This window comes from Leucoraja erinacea, chromosome 2, assembly GCF_028641065.1.
Source record: "Leucoraja erinacea ecotype New England chromosome 2, Leri_hhj_1, whole genome shotgun sequence".
NCBI lineage: Eukaryota > Metazoa > Chordata > Chondrichthyes > Rajiformes > Rajidae > Leucoraja > Leucoraja erinaceus.
Window position 1 is genome coordinate 88,738,204 of NC_073378.1, and position 18,111 is coordinate 88,756,314.

General features: G+C 43.9%; 1 protein-coding gene across 7 annotated transcripts in view; it reads left to right on the plus strand.

Moving 5' to 3' along the window:
- top2b (DNA topoisomerase II beta) overlaps nt 1-18,111 on the plus strand; it is a 110,763-nt gene that overhangs the window by 39,754 nt on the left and 52,898 nt on the right. For all 7 annotated transcript variants that reach the window (XM_055660517.1, XM_055660532.1, XM_055660484.1 and 4 more), the window contains 8 exons: nt 1,994-2,104; nt 2,195-2,300; nt 2,545-2,654; nt 3,353-3,445; nt 3,528-3,642; nt 4,022-4,143; nt 7,547-7,695; nt 12,221-12,452. In XM_055660517.1, coding sequence (XP_055516492.1) covers nt 1,994-2,104; nt 2,195-2,300; nt 2,545-2,654; nt 3,353-3,445; nt 3,528-3,642; nt 4,022-4,143; nt 7,547-7,695; nt 12,221-12,452 — 1,038 coding nt within the window. The remainder of the gene's footprint in view (nt 1-1,993; nt 2,105-2,194; nt 2,301-2,544; nt 2,655-3,352; nt 3,446-3,527; nt 3,643-4,021; nt 4,144-7,546; nt 7,696-12,220; nt 12,453-18,111) is intronic.

The window sequence follows — 18,111 nt, forward strand, 5'->3', positions numbered from 1 at the left end:
GTTTTGCATTCTCCTACATTGGGAAAAAGTCTGTAACAGTCCATCTTATCTATGCCCCTCATGATTTTATAAATTCACACCCTTGCCTCTTATGCTCCAGAGTGGGGATAAAGGCTGCCTTTCCAGTCTCTCAAGTTGTCCAGCCGCAACAACATACTTGTGAATCTTTTCTGCACTCTCATTTGATCACATCCTTCTTATAGTGTGATGACCAGAACCACACTCATGTAAGATGACGACCTGGCTCTTGTACTTAATGCCTTGTCCGATGAAGGCAAGTATGCCAAATGCTGCCTTCCACCTTGTCTACCTGTGTTGCAACTTTTAGAAACTATGTACTTGTACCCTGGGGTCTCTCTGTTCTACAATGCTTCCCAGAAACCAGTGTATGCCTTGACCTGGTATAACTTCCCAATATGCATCATTTCACACTTGTCTGAGTTAAATTCCACCTGTCATCCCTTGGCCCACTTTCCCAGTTGATCTAGACCCCTGTTGTAACAAGAGGCAACCTTCTTTGTTATGCGCCAACAGCGTCGTTATTTATTTATTTAATAAAATAATTGTGTCATCCGTAAACTTACTTATCATGCCACTACATTCTCATCTAAATCATTAATATAACCTTCAAGATGGAAACAACTATCCACTGCCACTCTCGGACTCGTACCATCATACTAATTTAGTAGGTAAATGGTTACCTCACCTAGGATCTAACCTTCCAGGTCAGCCTATTATGCAGGACCTTGTCAAAAGTTTTGCTAATGTCCCTGTAGATCATATTTATTGCCATGCCTTCGTCAATCCTCTTGATTGCCTCTTTGAAAACCTCAATAACAAATTTGTGAGACACTATTTCTCACGCACAAATCTCTTGGTTCACTTTTGTGTGGCATCCCTATTTAGTTCCAGCAGTATCCATCATTGGATTTGCCTTCAAATTGATAATATGGCCGGGGAGAGTTCATTCTTTCCTCTATTGATGTTTTGAGAATGGCATCCTTACTGGCTTACTGTTGTTCACTGTTGGTGTTTGGTGTTGGTGTTTGTTTCCTCACTGTTGTTCACGATGAAGCAATGCCAGGACAGCTGATAGTGCTTCATTGTAAAGTAGTGGGACAGCCTTTGCAAAAAAGACCTTGTACGGTCTGCTTCAGATTTTTCCACTTCTATTCCATGTGGTATGGGAGCCTGCTTAACCTTAGCCTGCATAACACCCAGGTAACTTATTCCACGAATAACCTCAAATTCAGGATTTCTCTGAAGAAGATTTGGATTTGCGGAGAGCAGTTCGCAGTGAAAATTGATCTGACATCCTCCTTAATCTTGTGGGATAGACCATCATCTCATGAATATGGTTCCAGATCTGAATGGAAAATATAAGTGAAAGAAAAATGGTTAAGACATAACGAAAATCAGGCGCATAGGAAGGAGGAAAAATGAAGTTGATAGATTTTTTTGAAAGATGGAGCAAATTATTTTTCTTATCCACACAAACCTATGACAAAATAATCAAAAACTGATGACTACTTTATCTCATTCTTTTTCATTAGACCTGAGCACACTTAATTACCTAATTTTTGTTTTTTATGGTAATTCCACTTCAAAATAATGCTTTGGCAGTGAAGTGTTTAAGATGGGCTTGGTCTCTCGGAGAGGATCTGTGTAAATGTGATTGAAAATTCTTTCTTTCTGACTGTTTCCTGGACCAGTGTTGCAATACTGAAAGCTTTGGGTCATGGAATTTCATACTTTGATTATAGGGTAAGCAAAAAAATAATACCTGTAAAAACCAATGCAAAAAACTTTGGTATGTAAAGAGAGGCAAATCCATTGCAGTAAAAGAAAAAAGGATAACTATCACTGAAGCAAACATCATGAAGACTGCTATGAACGAAAGATTCGTTGAATTGTACAAGCAAAAATCTTTGAAGTTTATAATTATGATGATCAAAAGAGTTGATATTAATTTGCATATTTTTAAATGTTACAGGACCAGGATGGCTCTCACATCAAAGGCTTGCTGATTAACTTCTTTCATCACAACTGGCCATCTCTTTTGAGACATCATTTCTTGGAGGAATTCATTACTCCTATCGTAAAGGTGAGTAAACCTTTGCCACCATCTAAATCTTATTGCTGCAGATAAAAATAAATATATGTAGTACTATTTATTATTCTTTTTTTAATAAAGGCTACCAAGAATAAACAAGAATTGGCATTCTACAGCATTCCTGAATTTGATGAATGGAAAAAACACGCAGAAAACAACAAATCTTGGAAAGTAAAATACTACAAAGGTTCGTAATATAAAAGCTTAATTCAAAATAGTCAAGAGTAAGAACCGAGGAGGTGGTGTACACCTGACCGTTTAATTTAGTAATTTTGTATTTTTGCGCAGCTGGCAACAAGTTATTTTAATACTGATATACTTTCGAACTGGAGTTTGATTCTGCCAATCGCAGGTACTCATTAGAGCTAAAGTTAAGTAATAATCATATTAAATACACATATAATTACTGGAATATGTGATGTCTCATACAGGTCTCGGTACCAGCACATCAAAAGAGGCAAAAGAATACTTTGCTGATATGGACAGACACCGCATAATGTTTCGATATAATGGCCCAGAAGATGATGCCGCAATCACCCTGGTATTTTAAATAAATCCATTGAATGCTTTTCAAAGACGGTTTAGCAATTAAAAGTTACATTCTGTACTATTATTGTAATTAAACATTATGATTGCATTATTGGCATTTGTTACAGGAGTACTAAAATTAACATCTGGTGATTAAAAGCACTAAAACGAATGTGTTTTTAGTCCAAATGATTTCAATATCAATGGATTTTAAGTTAGTTTATAAACTTTTTTTTATAACTTGGCTATAGTGAGTTAGTGAATAATTAGTTCAATTCAATTCAACTTTATTGTCATTGCACAAATACGAGTATAGGTACAACAAAATGCAGTTTAGCATCTGGTCATAGTCATAGTGCAAGATAGTAGAAGTAAAAATAAAAATACAAAATAAGCATACAATAAAAATAAAAAATACTGGTTAACAATGTGTGGATTGTGGATGAATTAAAACTGGTACATAGGCAAATAACTATACAAATGGGAGAGTCTAAAGATAGCTAGCGACAGGACTCTGAATTCAGCAGTGTAATGGTGTTGTTGAAAAAGCTGTTCCTCAGCCTGCTTGTGCTAGACCTGAGGCTCCTGTACCGCCTCCCTGATGGGAGGAGGGCAAACAGTCCATGGTTAGGGAGAGAGTCATTAGAAACTGACACATTATTTTCTTTCCATTATGTAAATGTTGAATTAATGTTATTAAACATTTGTTAGGCTTTTAGCAAAAAGAAAATAGATGATCGAAAAGAATGGCTGACCAATTTCATGGAAGATAGAAGGCAGAGAAGGTTACATGGATTGCCAGAGGTCAGTAGTGTTGAATTATAAAACATAATTTTAATTTTCCATTATGTTTATGGATATGACTTTTTAAATTTTAATTCTACAGCAATATTTATATGGAACAACAACTAAATATTTGACATACAATGACTTCATCAACAAGGAATTAATACTTTTCTCAAATTCTGACAATGAGAGGTCCATTCCTTCTCTTGTTGACGGTAAGCATCTGCAAATTTTCAGAATTGTGTCCTAGGGTAAAGCCTATATCTCTTGAACATAATTTTAGCAGAGGGCATTAAATTGTGATTTGTTGATTGCTTCTCATACATACGCACAAATGCGCCCATAAACAGGCGCACACGCACACATATGCAAGCACGCACCGTTTTTAAACCTCAAATGCTGGGAATTTCTCTTCCTGATTTGTTTCTTTCAAATAAATAGTGCAACCTAGCCTTTGTTTTTTGTTTTTCTCAGCCACTATATCTTCATATAGGCCTGAGTTTTGCAGCATGTGATTCACTATTCATGAGAATTAAATCCATATCGTAAAGCTAAGTAATATTTGAAAAATCATACATTTTTGTTTAATTTCAGGCTTAAAACCTGGTCAGCGAAAAGTGTTATTTACGTGTTTTAAAAGGAATGACAAACGAGAAGTCAAGGTTGCTCAACTGGCAGGTTCAGTAGCAGAAATGTCGGCCTATCACCATGGGGAGGTAAGTAAATATTTTTATACTGCTTTTAGTTGATGTCAAATAACAATTGCACCTACACAAGAAACTGCTGACAGTGGAATCTCGAACAACAAGTAAAGTGCGGGACGAACTCAGCAGGTTAGGCAACAATTATTGAGTGAAATGGAGCGACAACATTTCAGTTTGGACCCTTCAGGCTGATTGGAGTAGGGGGTAGAAAGGTGGAAAAGAGAGGTGGGAGTGTACCTCATTTACTTCTACCCACGGACCCCAGCAGACGGAGATTTAGGATGGTTTAATTAGAATTCCAGAGTTTAATACTACTATTTGGGTTGTTCCATGGAATCGAGATTGATTTACTTCCACCCGAGTTCTAAGATGATTGATGATGCCAATATTAGTACTGAAAATGTTGAAGGTTGTAGATCATCCACTAATGCTGATTTGATCCATGTCTGGTTTTGCTATTGCTGACCCGATCCGTAATCCATGTTGGGTTTCCACTATGCCATCTTGTGGAATGTGAGCAACCATGCTTTCAGTTTAAACTACGACTTTGAGTCTACAGTACCTATTTATATGGTTCCTGTATTTATTCTTATTAAAGTACATATTAGGAAGTTTTATCACTCAATAGTGTCAATAGTGCTTTGTACAGTTAATGAATTAAATTCAGGCTACAAATGGAGGAGTGCACGTGACTTACATAATTGTAGAACTGGTAGAGAGAAAGTAGTGATAATTGGGATTGGGGAGACCACAGCAAGATTTAACTCAAGAATAATATTTTATATATAGTGCCCTCCATAATGTTTGGGACAAAGACCCATCATTTATTTATTTGTCTCTGCACTCCACTATTTGAGATTTATAATAGAAAAAAATCATATTGGTTAAAGCACACATTGTCAGATTTTAATAAAGACCATTTTTATACATTTTGGTTTCACCATGTAGAAATTACAGCTGTGTTTCTACATTGTCCCCATCTCCCATTTCAGGGCACCATAACGCTTGGGACACATGGCTTCACAGGCATTTGTAATTGCTCAGGTGTGTTCAATTGCCTCCTTAATGCAGGTATAAGAGAGCTCTCAGCACCTCGTCTTTCCTCAAGTCATTCCATCACCTTTGGAAACTAAGCATGAGATTTCTCCGCGGATTTTGAAATTCATTAAAAAAAAAGAAAATATGTCTAAATCTCTAAAAATCTATAAATGACTTTCTGCGAGACTGATGATCGAGGGCACCGAATGGACGAGAGAGCCGCCAGTCAGCAGGCAGTGGGGGGGGGGGGGGACATGATGATTCAGCGCGATGATTGGAGGAGGGAGGTGACTGTCAGAGGAGGAAGTGGGGGGCGGAACTGAGGTTATAGTGCGATGATTGGAGGAGGGAGATGTCCGGGGCGAGGCCTGGTGGAGCGGAACAGCGGGAGAGTGGGCACCAGGCTGGGAAAGGCCGGGGCGCGGTTGCAGGGCCGAGGCCTTGTCGGTGGCAATAAGCGTTTTAAAGTAAGTAGAGGGAGTGTGTGAGCCCTGGTGGGCAGAGGGGCGAGACCCGGAAGTGTGAGTAAAGGTGAGGGGACGTCCTTGTGAGTGTGAGCAAAGGCGAGGGAGTTCCCTGTGAGTGTGAGCAGTGAGGGGTCCCTGTGAGTGAGCAAAGGTGCGGGGTTTCCTTTGAGTGTGAGCAGTGAGCGGGTCCCTGTGAGTATGAGCAAAGTGTGCGGGGTTTTCTGGGAGTGTGAGGGGGTCCCTGTGAGGTGAGCAAAGGTGGGAGGGGGGGGCCTGTGAGTGAGCAGTGAGGGGTTCCTTGTGAGTGTGAGTGGGGAAGACCATGCGAGAAATTATGGGTAAACAGGCAAGAAAACTCATTTCAAGGTACAATTATCAAAAAAATAAATCTGCATAGAGGGGACCCCTGGACCCCATCTCTCTTCCTCTGTTTTCAGTTTTTTCCTGTCTCACGTCAGGGAAACTTTTATTGCTGTTCATCAACATGAGGACCAAAGTTGTGCCAATGAAAGTCAAAGAAGCCATTGTGAGACTGTGAAACAAGAATATAACTGGTAGAGACATCAGCCAAACCTAGGCATACCAAAATCAACTGTTTGGGACATCAAGAAGAAAGAGAGCACTGGTGAGCTTACTCGCAAAGGGACTGGAAGGCCAAGGAAGACTTCCACAGCTGATGCAGAAGAATTCACTCCATACTAAAGAAAAATCCCCAAACATCTGTCTGACAGATAAGAAACACTCCTCAGGAGTCAGGTGTGGTTTTGTCAATGACCACTGTCTGAAGAAGACTTCAAAAACAGAAATACAGAGGCTACACTGCAAGATGCAAACTGCTTGTTAGCTGCAAAAATAGGATGGCCAGGTTACAGTTTGCCAAGAGTACTTAAAAGAGCACCCACTCTTCTGGAAAATGGTCTTGTGAACAGATGAGACGAAGATTAACTTATATCAGAGTGATGGCAAGCGCAAAGTATGGAGGAGAGAAGGAACTGCCCAAGATCCAAAGCATACCACCTCATCTGTGAAACATGGTGGTGGGGGTGTTACGGCCTGGTCATGTATGGCTGCTGAAGATACTGGCTCACTTATCTTCATTGATGATACAACTGCTGATGGTGGTAGCATAATGAATTCTGAAGTGTATAGACACATGCTATCTGCTCAAGTTCAAACAAATGCCTCAAAACTCATTAGCCAGTGGTTCATTCTACAGCAAGCCAATGATCCCAAACATACTGCTAAAGCAGCAAAGGAGTTTTTCAAAGTTAAAAAAATGGTATATTCTTTGGTGGCCAAGTCAATCACCCAATCTGAACCCAATTGAGTATGCCTTTTATATGCTGAAGAAAAAACTGAAGGGGACTAGCCTCCAAAACAAGCATAAGCTAAAGATGGCTGCAATAAAGGCTTGGCAGAGCATCACAAGAGGAAACACCCAGCAACTAGTGATGTCCATGAATCGCAGACCTCTAGCAGTCATTGCATGCAAAGGTTATGCAACAAAATACTAAACATGACTACTTTCATTTACATGACATTGCTGTGTCCCAAACATTATGGTGCCCTGAAATGGAGAGACCACTGCTGTCATTTCTACATGGTGAAACCAAAATGTATAAAAATGGCCTTTATTAAAATGCACGCAGTGTGCATATTAACCACATGTGATTTTTTATATTACAAATCTCAAATTGTGAAGTACAGAGGCAAATAAATAAATGATGGGTCTTTGTCCCAAACATTATGGAGGGCACTGTGCAAGGCATCACAGCTGCCACCGAGGAATACGGCTGATATTTGAGTGAGATCTGCCAGTTAGGAGTATATCTCTGCAATCTTCAGATTATCTATGAAATTTTACTCACAATAAAGAATTGTGTATTTATTAGTTTTGTGTTTCATTTTAGCAAGCACTTATGATGACCATTGTAAACTTGGCACAAAACTTTGTTGGAAGTAACAATATTAGTTTATTGCAACCAATTGGACAATTTGGTACAAGACTACATGGTGGGAAAGATGCTGCCAGTCCACGTTACATTTTCACTATGTTAAGGTAAGCCAATAGCACTGATTAGAAACAAAATCTGCATGGGTAGATTTCAACGTGCAGGTAGACTGGGAAAATCAGGTTGGTACTGGACCCCAAGAAAGGGACTTTGTAGAGTGCCTTTGTGATGAACTCTTAGAGCAGCTTGTATTGGAACCTACCAGGGAGAAGGCAATTCTGGATTTAGTGTTATGTAATGAACCGGATTTGATAAAGGAACTTGAGGTTAATGAGCCATTAGGAGGTAGTGACCATAATATGGTCAGGTTTAATCTACAATTGGAGAGGGAGAAGGGTAGATCGGAGTGTCAGGTTACAGTTGAATAAAGGGGACTATGGGGCCATGAGGGAGGAGCTGACCAAAGTTGACTGGAAAGATACACTAGCAGGGATGACAGTGGAACAACAATGGCAGGTATTTCTAGGAATAATAAAGAAGGTGCACGATCAGTTCATTCCTAGGAGGAAGAAAGATTCCAAGGGGAGTAAGGGCCGACCGTGGCTGACAAGGGACGTCAGGGACAGTTTAAAAATAAAAGAGAAGAAGTACAACGTAGCAAAGATGAGCGGAAAGCAAGAGGATTGGGTAATGTTTAAAGAGCAACAGAAGATAACTAAAAAGACAATAAGGGGAGAAAAGATGAGGTACAAACGTAAGCTAGCCAAGAATATAAAAGGGGATAGTAAAAGCTTCTTTAGGTATGTGAAGAGAAAAAAATTACTTAAGACCCCAAAGTTGGACCCTTGAAGACTGAAAAAGGTGAATTTATCATGGAGAACAAGGAAATGGCTGATGAGTTGAACTGGTACTTTGGTTCAGTCTTCACTAAGGAGGACACAAACAATCTTCCTGATATCTAGTAGTGGCCAGAGGATCTGGGATGACGGAGGAACTGAAGGAAATCCACATTAGGCAGGAAAATGGTGTTGGGTAGAATGATGGGCTGACAAATCCCCAGAGCCTGATGGTCTGCATCTCAGGGTACTTAAGGAAGTGGCTCCAGAAATCGTGGATGCATTGGTGATAATTTTCAAATTTTCTATAAACTCAGGATCAGTTCCTGTGGATTGGAGGGTAGCTAATGTTATCCCACTTTTTAAGAAAGGTGGGAGAGAGAAAACAGGGAATTATTGACCAGTTAGCCTGACATCGGTGGTGGGGAAGATGCTGGAGTCAATTATAAAAAATGAAATAGCCGCACATTTGGATAGTAATATTGGATCGCCTGGGTCAGCATGGATTTACGAAGGGGAAATCATGCTTGACTAATCTTCTGGAATATATTGAAGATGTAACTAGCAAAATGGACAAGGGAGAGCCAGTGGATGTAGTGTACCTGGACTTTCAGAAAGCATTTGATAAGGTCCCACATAGGAGATTAGTGGGCAAAATTAGGGCACATGGTATTGGGGGTACAGTGCTGACGTGGATAGAAAATTGGTTGGCAGACAGGAAACAAAGAGTAGGGATTAACGGGTCCCTTTCAGAATGGCAGGCAGTGACTAGTGGGGTACCGCAAGGTTCGGTGCTGGGACCGCAGCTATTTACAATATACATTAATGATTTGGATGAAGGGATTCAAAGTAACATTAGCAAATTTGCGGATGACACCAAGCTGGGTGGCAGTGTGAACTGTGAGGAGGATGCTATGAGAATGCAAAGTGACTTGGACAGGTTGGGGGAGTGGGCAGATGCATGGCAGATGAAGTTTAATGTGGATAAATGTGAGGTTATCCACTTTGGCAGATTACTATCTAAATGGCGTCAAGTTGGGAAAAGGGGAAGTACAACGGGATCTGGGGGTCCTTGTTCATCAGTCTATGAAAGGAAGCATGCAGGTACAGCAGGTAGTGAAGAAAGCGAATGGCATGTTGGTCTTTATAACAAGAGGAGTCGAGTATAGGAGCAAAGAGGTCCTTCTGCAGTTGTACAGGACCCTAGTGAGACCACACCTGGAGTATTGTGAGCAGAGTTGGTCCCCTAATTTGAAGAAGGACATTCTTGCTATTGAGGGAGTGCAGCGTCGGTTTACAAGGTTAATTCCCGGGATGGCGGGACTGTCATATGCTGAGAGAATAGAGCAGCTGGGCTTGTACACTCTGGAGTTTAGAAGGATGAGAGGGAATCATATTGAAACATATAAGATTGTTAAGGGTTTGGACACGCCAGATGCAGGAAACATGTTCCCGATGTTGGGGGAGTTCAGAACCAGGGGCCACAGTTTAAGAATAAGGGTTAAGCCATTTAGAACAGAGACGAGGAAACACTTTTTTCACAGAGAGTTGTGAGTCTGTGGAATTCTCTGCCTCAGAGGGCGGTGGAGTCCAGTTCTCTGGATACTTTCAAGAGAGAGCTAGATAGGGCTCTTACAGATAGCGGATGAGTCAGGGGATATGGGGAGAAGGCAGGAACGGGGTACTGATTTAGGATGATCAACGATGATCACATTGAATGGCGGTGCTGGCTCGAAGGCCCGAATGGCCTACTCCTGCACCTATTGTCTATTGTCTAAATCTGCAAGACATTGCTTTATTTCTTGTGTCCATATTTCACCTTAATTCCCCTCTGATGCAAGCGGACTTTCAATGACTGATAAAGAATTTCATTGTGTTGATCTTTTTTTTGTGTATTCTCATATTTTGCTCCACAAAATTATGCTAGATTGAATTTCACTTACCACTTCATGCTTATCTTGTCCATTATGTTCTGACACAATATAACCTTTCAGCACATCAGCTTCATGGTCCGGTTTATTTGAACACTTGGGGTTTACCCTAAATAAAGTTAGGCTGATTGTACTTAATTAGGCTACAGTGCATTTCGAAGGTATTCAGACCCCTTCAGTTTTTCCACATTTTGTTACATTACAGCCATATTCTAAAATTGATTACATTTTTTTTTTGTCATCAATCTACACACAATACCCCATAATAAAAATGAAAACAGGTGTTTAGAAATGTTTGCAAAGTAATTAAAAAGAAATAACTGAAATATCACATTTACATAAGTATTCAGACCTTTTGCTGTAACACTCAAAATTAAGTTTAGGTTATCCATTGATTATCCTTGAGATGTTACTACAACTTGATTGTAATCTACCAGTGGTAAATTATATCGATTGGACATGATTTGGAAAGGCACACGCCTGTCCATATAAAGTCCCACAGTCGACAGTGCATGTCCGAGCAAAAACCAAGCCATAAAGGCGAAGGAATTCTTCGCGGACCTTCGAGACAGGATTGTGCCGAGTCACAGATCTGTGGAAGGGTATAAAAGGATTTCTGCAGCATTGCAGGTCCAGAAGACCACAGTGGCCTCCGTCATTCTTAAATGGAAGAACTTTGGAACCACCAGGGCTCTTTATAGAGCTGGCCGTCCGGCCAAACTGAGCAATCAAGGGAGAAGGGCCTTGGTCAGGGAGGTGACCAAGAACCCGATGGTCACTCTGATAGAGCTCCACAGTTCCTCTGTGGAGATCGGAGAACCTTCCAGAAAGACAACTATATCTGCAACACTCAACAAATCAGGCCTTTATGGTAGAGTGGCCAGACGGAAGCCACTCCTCAGTAAAAGGCACATGACAGACCCCTTGGAGTTTGCCAAAAAGCACCTAAAGGACTCTCAGACCATGAGAAACAAGATTCTCTGGTCTGATGAAACTAAGATTGAACTCTTTGGCCTGAATGCCAAGCATCACGTCTGGAGAAAACAGTGAAGCATGGTGGTGGCAGCATCATGCTGTGGGGATATTTTTCAGCAGTAGGAACTGGGAGACTCGTCAGGATCGAGGGAAAGATGAACGGTGCAATGTACAGAGAGATCCTTGATGAAAACCTGCTCCAGAGCGTTCTGGACCTCAGACTGGGGCGGAGGTTCACCTTCCAACAGGACAACGATCCTAAGCACATAGCCAAGACAACGCAGAATTGGCTTTGTGACAAGTGTGTGAATGTCCTTGAGTGGCCCAGCCAGAGCCCGGACTTGAACCCGATCGAACATCTCTGGAGAGACCTGAAAATAGCTGTGCATCGACGCTCCCATCCATCCTGACAGAGGATCTGCAGAGAAGAATGGGAGAAATTACCCAAATACAGGTGTGCCCAGCTTTTCACTTTTTTATTTTGGGGTATCGTGTACATTGATGATAAAAAAAAATGAATTTAATCTATTTTAAAATAAGGCTGTAACTTAACAAAATGTGGAAAAAGTGAATGGGTCTGAATTCTTTCTGAATGCACTGTATATATTTCTGAATGACCATTTTCAATTCCATAAGAATAATGGAGAAAAACGTTATATTAATAGCATTGAGGTGTAGATCAGTCATGATCTGACAATGACAGAAAAGGTTCAAGTACCTGAATGGCCTGTTTCCATTCTTATATTTGCACAGCAAATTATTTCCTTCCTCATTGTCCCATACAATTTTAATTATTAGTACTTTTCATGTAATGTTGCTATACATTTCTATAATAATAATAATAGTTGCTAAAAATATTTTGAGGTTTAACGTGTTGAATTTGTTTTTAGTACATTGGCACGTTTGGTTTGCCCTCACGTGGATGACAATTTGTTGAAGTTTCTTTATGATGACAACCAGCGAGTTGAGCCAGAGTGGTACTGTCCCATCATTCCCATGGTCCTTGTTAATGGAGCTGAAGGTATTGGCACAGGATGGGCTTGTAGAATTCCTAATTATGATATCCGGGAACTAGTCAACAATGTCAGACGGATGCTGGAAGGCTTGGATCCCCTTCCTATGGTAAATAATGAAAAACATATGCCATTTTCCTGAACCTTTAATCATAGTTTAATAGATTACAATGTTTTATACTTCCAAATGTGTGTATTTTACATTGGTGCATGATTTTAAGAAAGTATATTTTCTGAGGGAGACCTCGTAAAACACAGATGTGTATGTAATAGCGGCACAATGGTTAAATCACCAGACGAATAATCAAGAGCCATGGAATAACAATCCAGAAGTTAGACTTCATATCTCACCATGGTAACTACGGAATTTAATCTCTGTTGATAAACCGGGTATTTAAAAAAATCGGTTATAAAATTTTGCAAACTGTTGAGTTCAAGGACAACTATGAAAGTAATGCACAAATCTTAAACTAATCGAAGTATTGGAAGTGAAATCAGTCCTTACCAGTTTGTACGTTCTCTCCTTGATCTGTGTGTTTTTCTCTTGGATCTCCGGTTCCTCTCACTCTCCAAAGATGTACAGGCTTGTAGGCTATTTGGCCTGGTAAAAATGTAAATTGTCCCCGGTGTGTGTCGGTGTTAGTGTTTGAGGATCGCTGGACAGCGCAGACTCATTGGGCTGAAGGGACTGTCTGCGCTGCATCTCTAAACTAAACTGAACTGTGGGTGTGTAATGCCTTGTTTCTTTTCATCTGAGTTGAATGGAAAAGAAAATTAGGTATGGGTATGATGTAAACTTTCACTTTGCTATTGTTACTAGCTATATAATCTACTAGACCAAGTGCGGACCTGTTGGGTCCCGTTCCCCCAACGCAATATTTCACCAAACTGTGCATGTGCGGCTGACGGATCCGCACTGCGCAGGCGTGACTGCCACTGTCAAAGTTGTGGTGTTGACGGCAGAAATTAAATTAAAGTTAATAAACTGAAGAGAGGACCCGTGGCGGCGTTTGTAAAATAGAACAAAACTTACCTGTGGAGCCTTTGAAGGTTGTGAGGCCAGGCAAGTACAGGCGAAAGGAAAAATAAGTGGTGATCTGAAAATTGGCAAAGGCCCCAACTGCGTGGAAGTGACTGACGGGTTCCCCTTGTGACGCCAGAGATTCCTGTTGTGACGCGAGTCATGGCAACCCTCTCACAACTGCAGGTGTGGCCGGCAAGTGGGAGCGCGACTGCTATGTTTTTAGTTTAAAATGGCAATAACCTGTAAAATATAAGATCAATGTGAATGCATCTCACTCTCCCTCTTCAATCCCCTATTCCCCACCTCCATTATCCTCCCTCGCCCCACCCTCCACAAACCCTCCTCTGCTTCCTCCCCTCACCACATCCCTCCCCTCTCTTTTCCCCCTCCCCTCCTCCATTACCTCGTCATCTCTCTTTCTACCCCTACCCTCCTCCATTCCCCTCATCCCCAGCACTTTCCTCCTCCTCCTCTTCACCCTCCCTCTTCTTTCCCCTCACCCCCTCCTCTCCCACACTCCCTCCCTCACCTCTCTCCTTTCCCCTTCCCTCACACTCCCTCCCTCCATAACCCCTCTCCCTACGGGCCCTCTCCCTACCCCCTCCTCTCCCTCTATCCCCCTCACCTCCTCCTTATCCCGTCCCCCCAACTCTCCATCCCCTCCCCCACTGCCCTACTCTCCCTCTATCCCCCCCACTCCATACCTCCTCCACTCCCCCTCTCCATCTATCCCCACTCTCCCTCCTCACCTCCCCCACTTTCCCCTCCCTCTCCGTCCCTGCCCCCTCCTCTCCCTCAATCCCCCACACTCCCTCCTCACCTCCCCCGGATCTCGATATAAACCACCACTGGCCCCGTTTTCTCCACCACGTTGGCGATGAAGTTGTACTTGAGTTGGGCGCGGTTGTGGGGGATGAGCCGAGCGGCCTGGAGCCGGGGAAGGGGGAGGGAGAGGCCAAGGCTGCGGCCTAGTCCTTGCCCCGGGTCCCGCTCCTCTCCCTCCGTGAGGGCCTGAAGCAGTAGCGCCCCGGGTCCCCGGCTCGGCCTCTCTCCGCCCCCAGACCCCGCACCGGCTCCGACCCCAGCCCAGGGGCCGCAGTCAGGGCTCAGTCAATGTCCGCTCTGCAGCCACCAAAGCCCAGGCCCTGCTATAGCACAGGGGCTTGGCGCACGCCAGGCCCCGGCTCAGTTTCCGTCAAGGCCCAGCGGCCTGACCCCAGGCCCCGCTCAGACCCCAGGCTCTGCTCTAGGGTGCGCAGGCGTGGCTGACGGGTTCCTGTTGTGACGCCAGAGATCTCCGTTGTGACGCGAGCCACAGTAACCCTCCCCCAATTGCACAGGCGCAGCCGACAAGTTTGTCTTAAATGCCAATAACATCTAAAATATAACATATATCTGAACAAAACTTGGCTAATGCACGTCACAGGACAACGGTAACCAAGGGGGGCCAAAAACTGTAGCGCTAACGTGTACCGTTTATCGGGAACAAACAACCATACAAGGATATATATACAGGGCTCTCGCTTAACTTTTTTTCCCTGTTGCCAGCTGGGCAACCTAGGCAGCTTATTAGGTTGCCAAATGACAGTTTAGGTGGTCATTTAAGATGGCTTGCATGACGCGTGCGATAATGTGCTCGGACGAAGCGCGTAGTTACCAGTCGGAATTAGAAGGCAGTCGGTGCAGAATGGATGGATTGAGGCAGATGAACTAGTACGTGTTGGTTGGAGTAGTTAAAATTGTGAGGGGAGATCACGGGGGATGTCAGTGATGTTGAATGGGGGGGATTCAGTACGGGATGGATGGGGGTAGACAAAAGTGATGGAGAAACTCAGCGGGTGAGGCAGCATCTATGGAGCGAAGGAAATAGGCAACGTTTGGGTCGAGACCCTTTTTCAGACTTCCCCCCATTCTTCTTGAATGGGAGGATCAGTACAGGATGGGGGGGGGGGAGATCAGTGCAGGATGATGGGGGGGGGGGGGGGGGGGTGTCAGTACAGTGTGGATCGGAGGGTTTGTGCAGGATGAATGGGGAATCACTGGAGGATGAATGGTGAAGGTGCAGGGTAAATGGAGGGTGGGTCAGTACGGGATGAATGCGTGGATTAGTACAGGATGGATGGGGAATCAGTACAGGATGTCGGGAGGAGGTGCAGGATGGATGGGAAAGGGGTAAGTACAGGGTGAATTAGGGAACAAGGGTAGGATGGATGGGGAGTGTGGCAGGAGAATTAATGCGAGGTGGATAGGGTGATCAGCGCAGGATGAATAGATTTGGGGGGGGGGAGATGGGGAGAGGAGCACAGGGGATGTCAGTGAGGACTGAATAGAGGCGGGAATGGATATCAGTGCGAGCTGTAGAGGAGGGGTCCCAGGATAAAGAGGGGGGGGAGAGAGAGAGAAGGGGGCGAGGTGGGGCGGAAGGAAGGTCAGCGTTCCTCGGACAACATCTCTCCGCTGCCTTGGCTGTCGGGAATTCCTCCCCACCGCCTCCCTCCTCCGTCAGCCAACAGCACGGTGCGGGGCCGAGCAGTGCAGCTCAAAGATCCTATAGCTACAGTATCTTTGGTGCAGCTGCTTCAGAAGTGTCGGAGCGAATGACGGGCCCCGCTCAGACTCCGTGCGGGAGGGTTTGTTTTGAAAGCGATTATCCCGTTGTCGGATTTGCAAGCAGCGGCTCCATCTTTTCCTCCTCCCTGATAGCGGTCGCTGCTTGCAAACCCGACAACGGGATAACCGCTTTCAAAACAAACCCTCCCGCACGCCGAGGCCTCCCTCTCCCTCCTCCCGGCCTCAGCGTGCAGGAGGGTTTTTGTTTTAGCGCCGGGTCGTGGATTTGCAAGCAGCGGCCTTTATTAGGGCGGGCGGGGTGCGTGGGGAGGAGGAGATGAAGCCGCTGTCGTCGCTGCTCAGGACCCGTCATTCGCTCCGACACTTCGTCACCACGCACCTAGTATTTTTCTCACGCAATACAGCCGTCACCGTCGACACAAAACGTCGCGTTCTTTTTCTCCAGAGATGCTGCCTGACCCGCATAGTTACTCCAGTTTTTTGTGTATCTTCGGTACAAACCAGTATCTGGTTGCCAAGCCGGGCAAAATGACTCGGTGCTTAGTTGCTCGGTGGCGCTTTGAGTGGTCAATGGCACTCGGGTAACCGTTAATTTCGAGCCCTGATATCTATATATATATACACTAGACTAAGTGGGACCCGTTGGGTCCCATGTTCACACGGGAGACCTGGTCCCCCAACGCAATATTCCACCTCTCTGCCAATTCCATATTGGTGGCCAGTGGAGGGGGGGGGGGGGGGGGGGGGTTCTGGAGCGCTAGTATGGGTGTTGGGACTGGTTACCAGAGGGCTAGTATGGACATTGTGGGCCGAATGGATTCTTGGGCTGGCAGCTCAGTCACTCAAGCCTGGTGTGCTGGCAGCTCACGCACTCACGGCTGGTGGGCTGGCAGTTGACTCGCGGCTATTCCTTGAAATTCCATTTCCAGCAGGGTGCAAGGCCACCAAATTCAAGTGCAGTGCCATGCCATTTCAAGCAGGGTGCAAGGCCACCAATATCAAATGCAGTTTCATACCATTTCAAGCAGGGTGCAAGGCCACCAACTTCAAGTGCAGTTTCCTACCACTTCAAGCAAGATGCAAGGCCACCAAATTCAAGGGCAGTTTCATGCATTTCAAGCAAGGTGCAAGGCCACCAAATTCAAGTGCAGTGCCATGCCATTTCAAGCAGGGTGCAAGGCCACCAACATCAAATGCAGTTTCATACCATTTCAAGCAGGGTGCAAGGCCACCAACTTCAAGTGCAGTTTCATACCTTTTCAAACAGGGTGCAAGGCCACCAAATTCAAGTGCAGTTTCATACCATTTCAAGCAGGTTGCAAGGCCTCCAAATTCAAGTGCAGTTTAATACCACTTCAAGCAGGCTGAAACCACCATAAAACCACATAAAACACCACAAAACTACAATGAAACCACACTCACATTTCAGTAAACATTCAGTGTATTCAGTTGGTTCAGAGACAGAGATTCATGACCTCTCTCACCCCCATCTTGCAGCGATTGAGCCACGCCCACAGTTCCGGGTTTTATAGTCCCTCCCCCTCCCATTGGAAAGGGCGTAGCCTTCGTAGCGTGATTGACAGGAGAGAGAATCTCAACATTTTTAAAACACTAATAACTTTTATTTTTCATCGATGGGAAAGATGAGCGGAGGGGGACTTTGAGTAAGATGGCCAATAATCACAGCCGTAAGTAGTAGCGTTTTTTTTCTAAAATCAATATACAGTGCAAACAGGAAGTGGTCAAGTTTAGACTTTTAATTATATAGATTTTCAAACCAACCACCACATTTGCTTTTTCAAACCAACCACCTCATTTGCTTTTTCAAACCAACCACCACATTTGCTTTTTCAAATCAACCACCACATTTGCTTTTCAAACCAACCACCACATTTGCTTTTCAAAACAACCACAGTTTCATTTTCAAACCACACTAAGGGCACTCACAGGTCAGTAAAACCACACTCACAGTTTAGTAGCCATGTGTTCTGTGTTCAGTTGATTCACAGCTCAGCCAGAGCTGGGACCTCTCGCTCCCCCATCTTGCAACGACTGAGGCACGTCCACACTTCTGGGTTCTATAATCCCTCCCACCGAAGGGGCGTGGCCTTCATGGCGTGATTGACAGGAGGGAGAATCTCAACATTTTTTAAACATTAATATGTCTCTTATT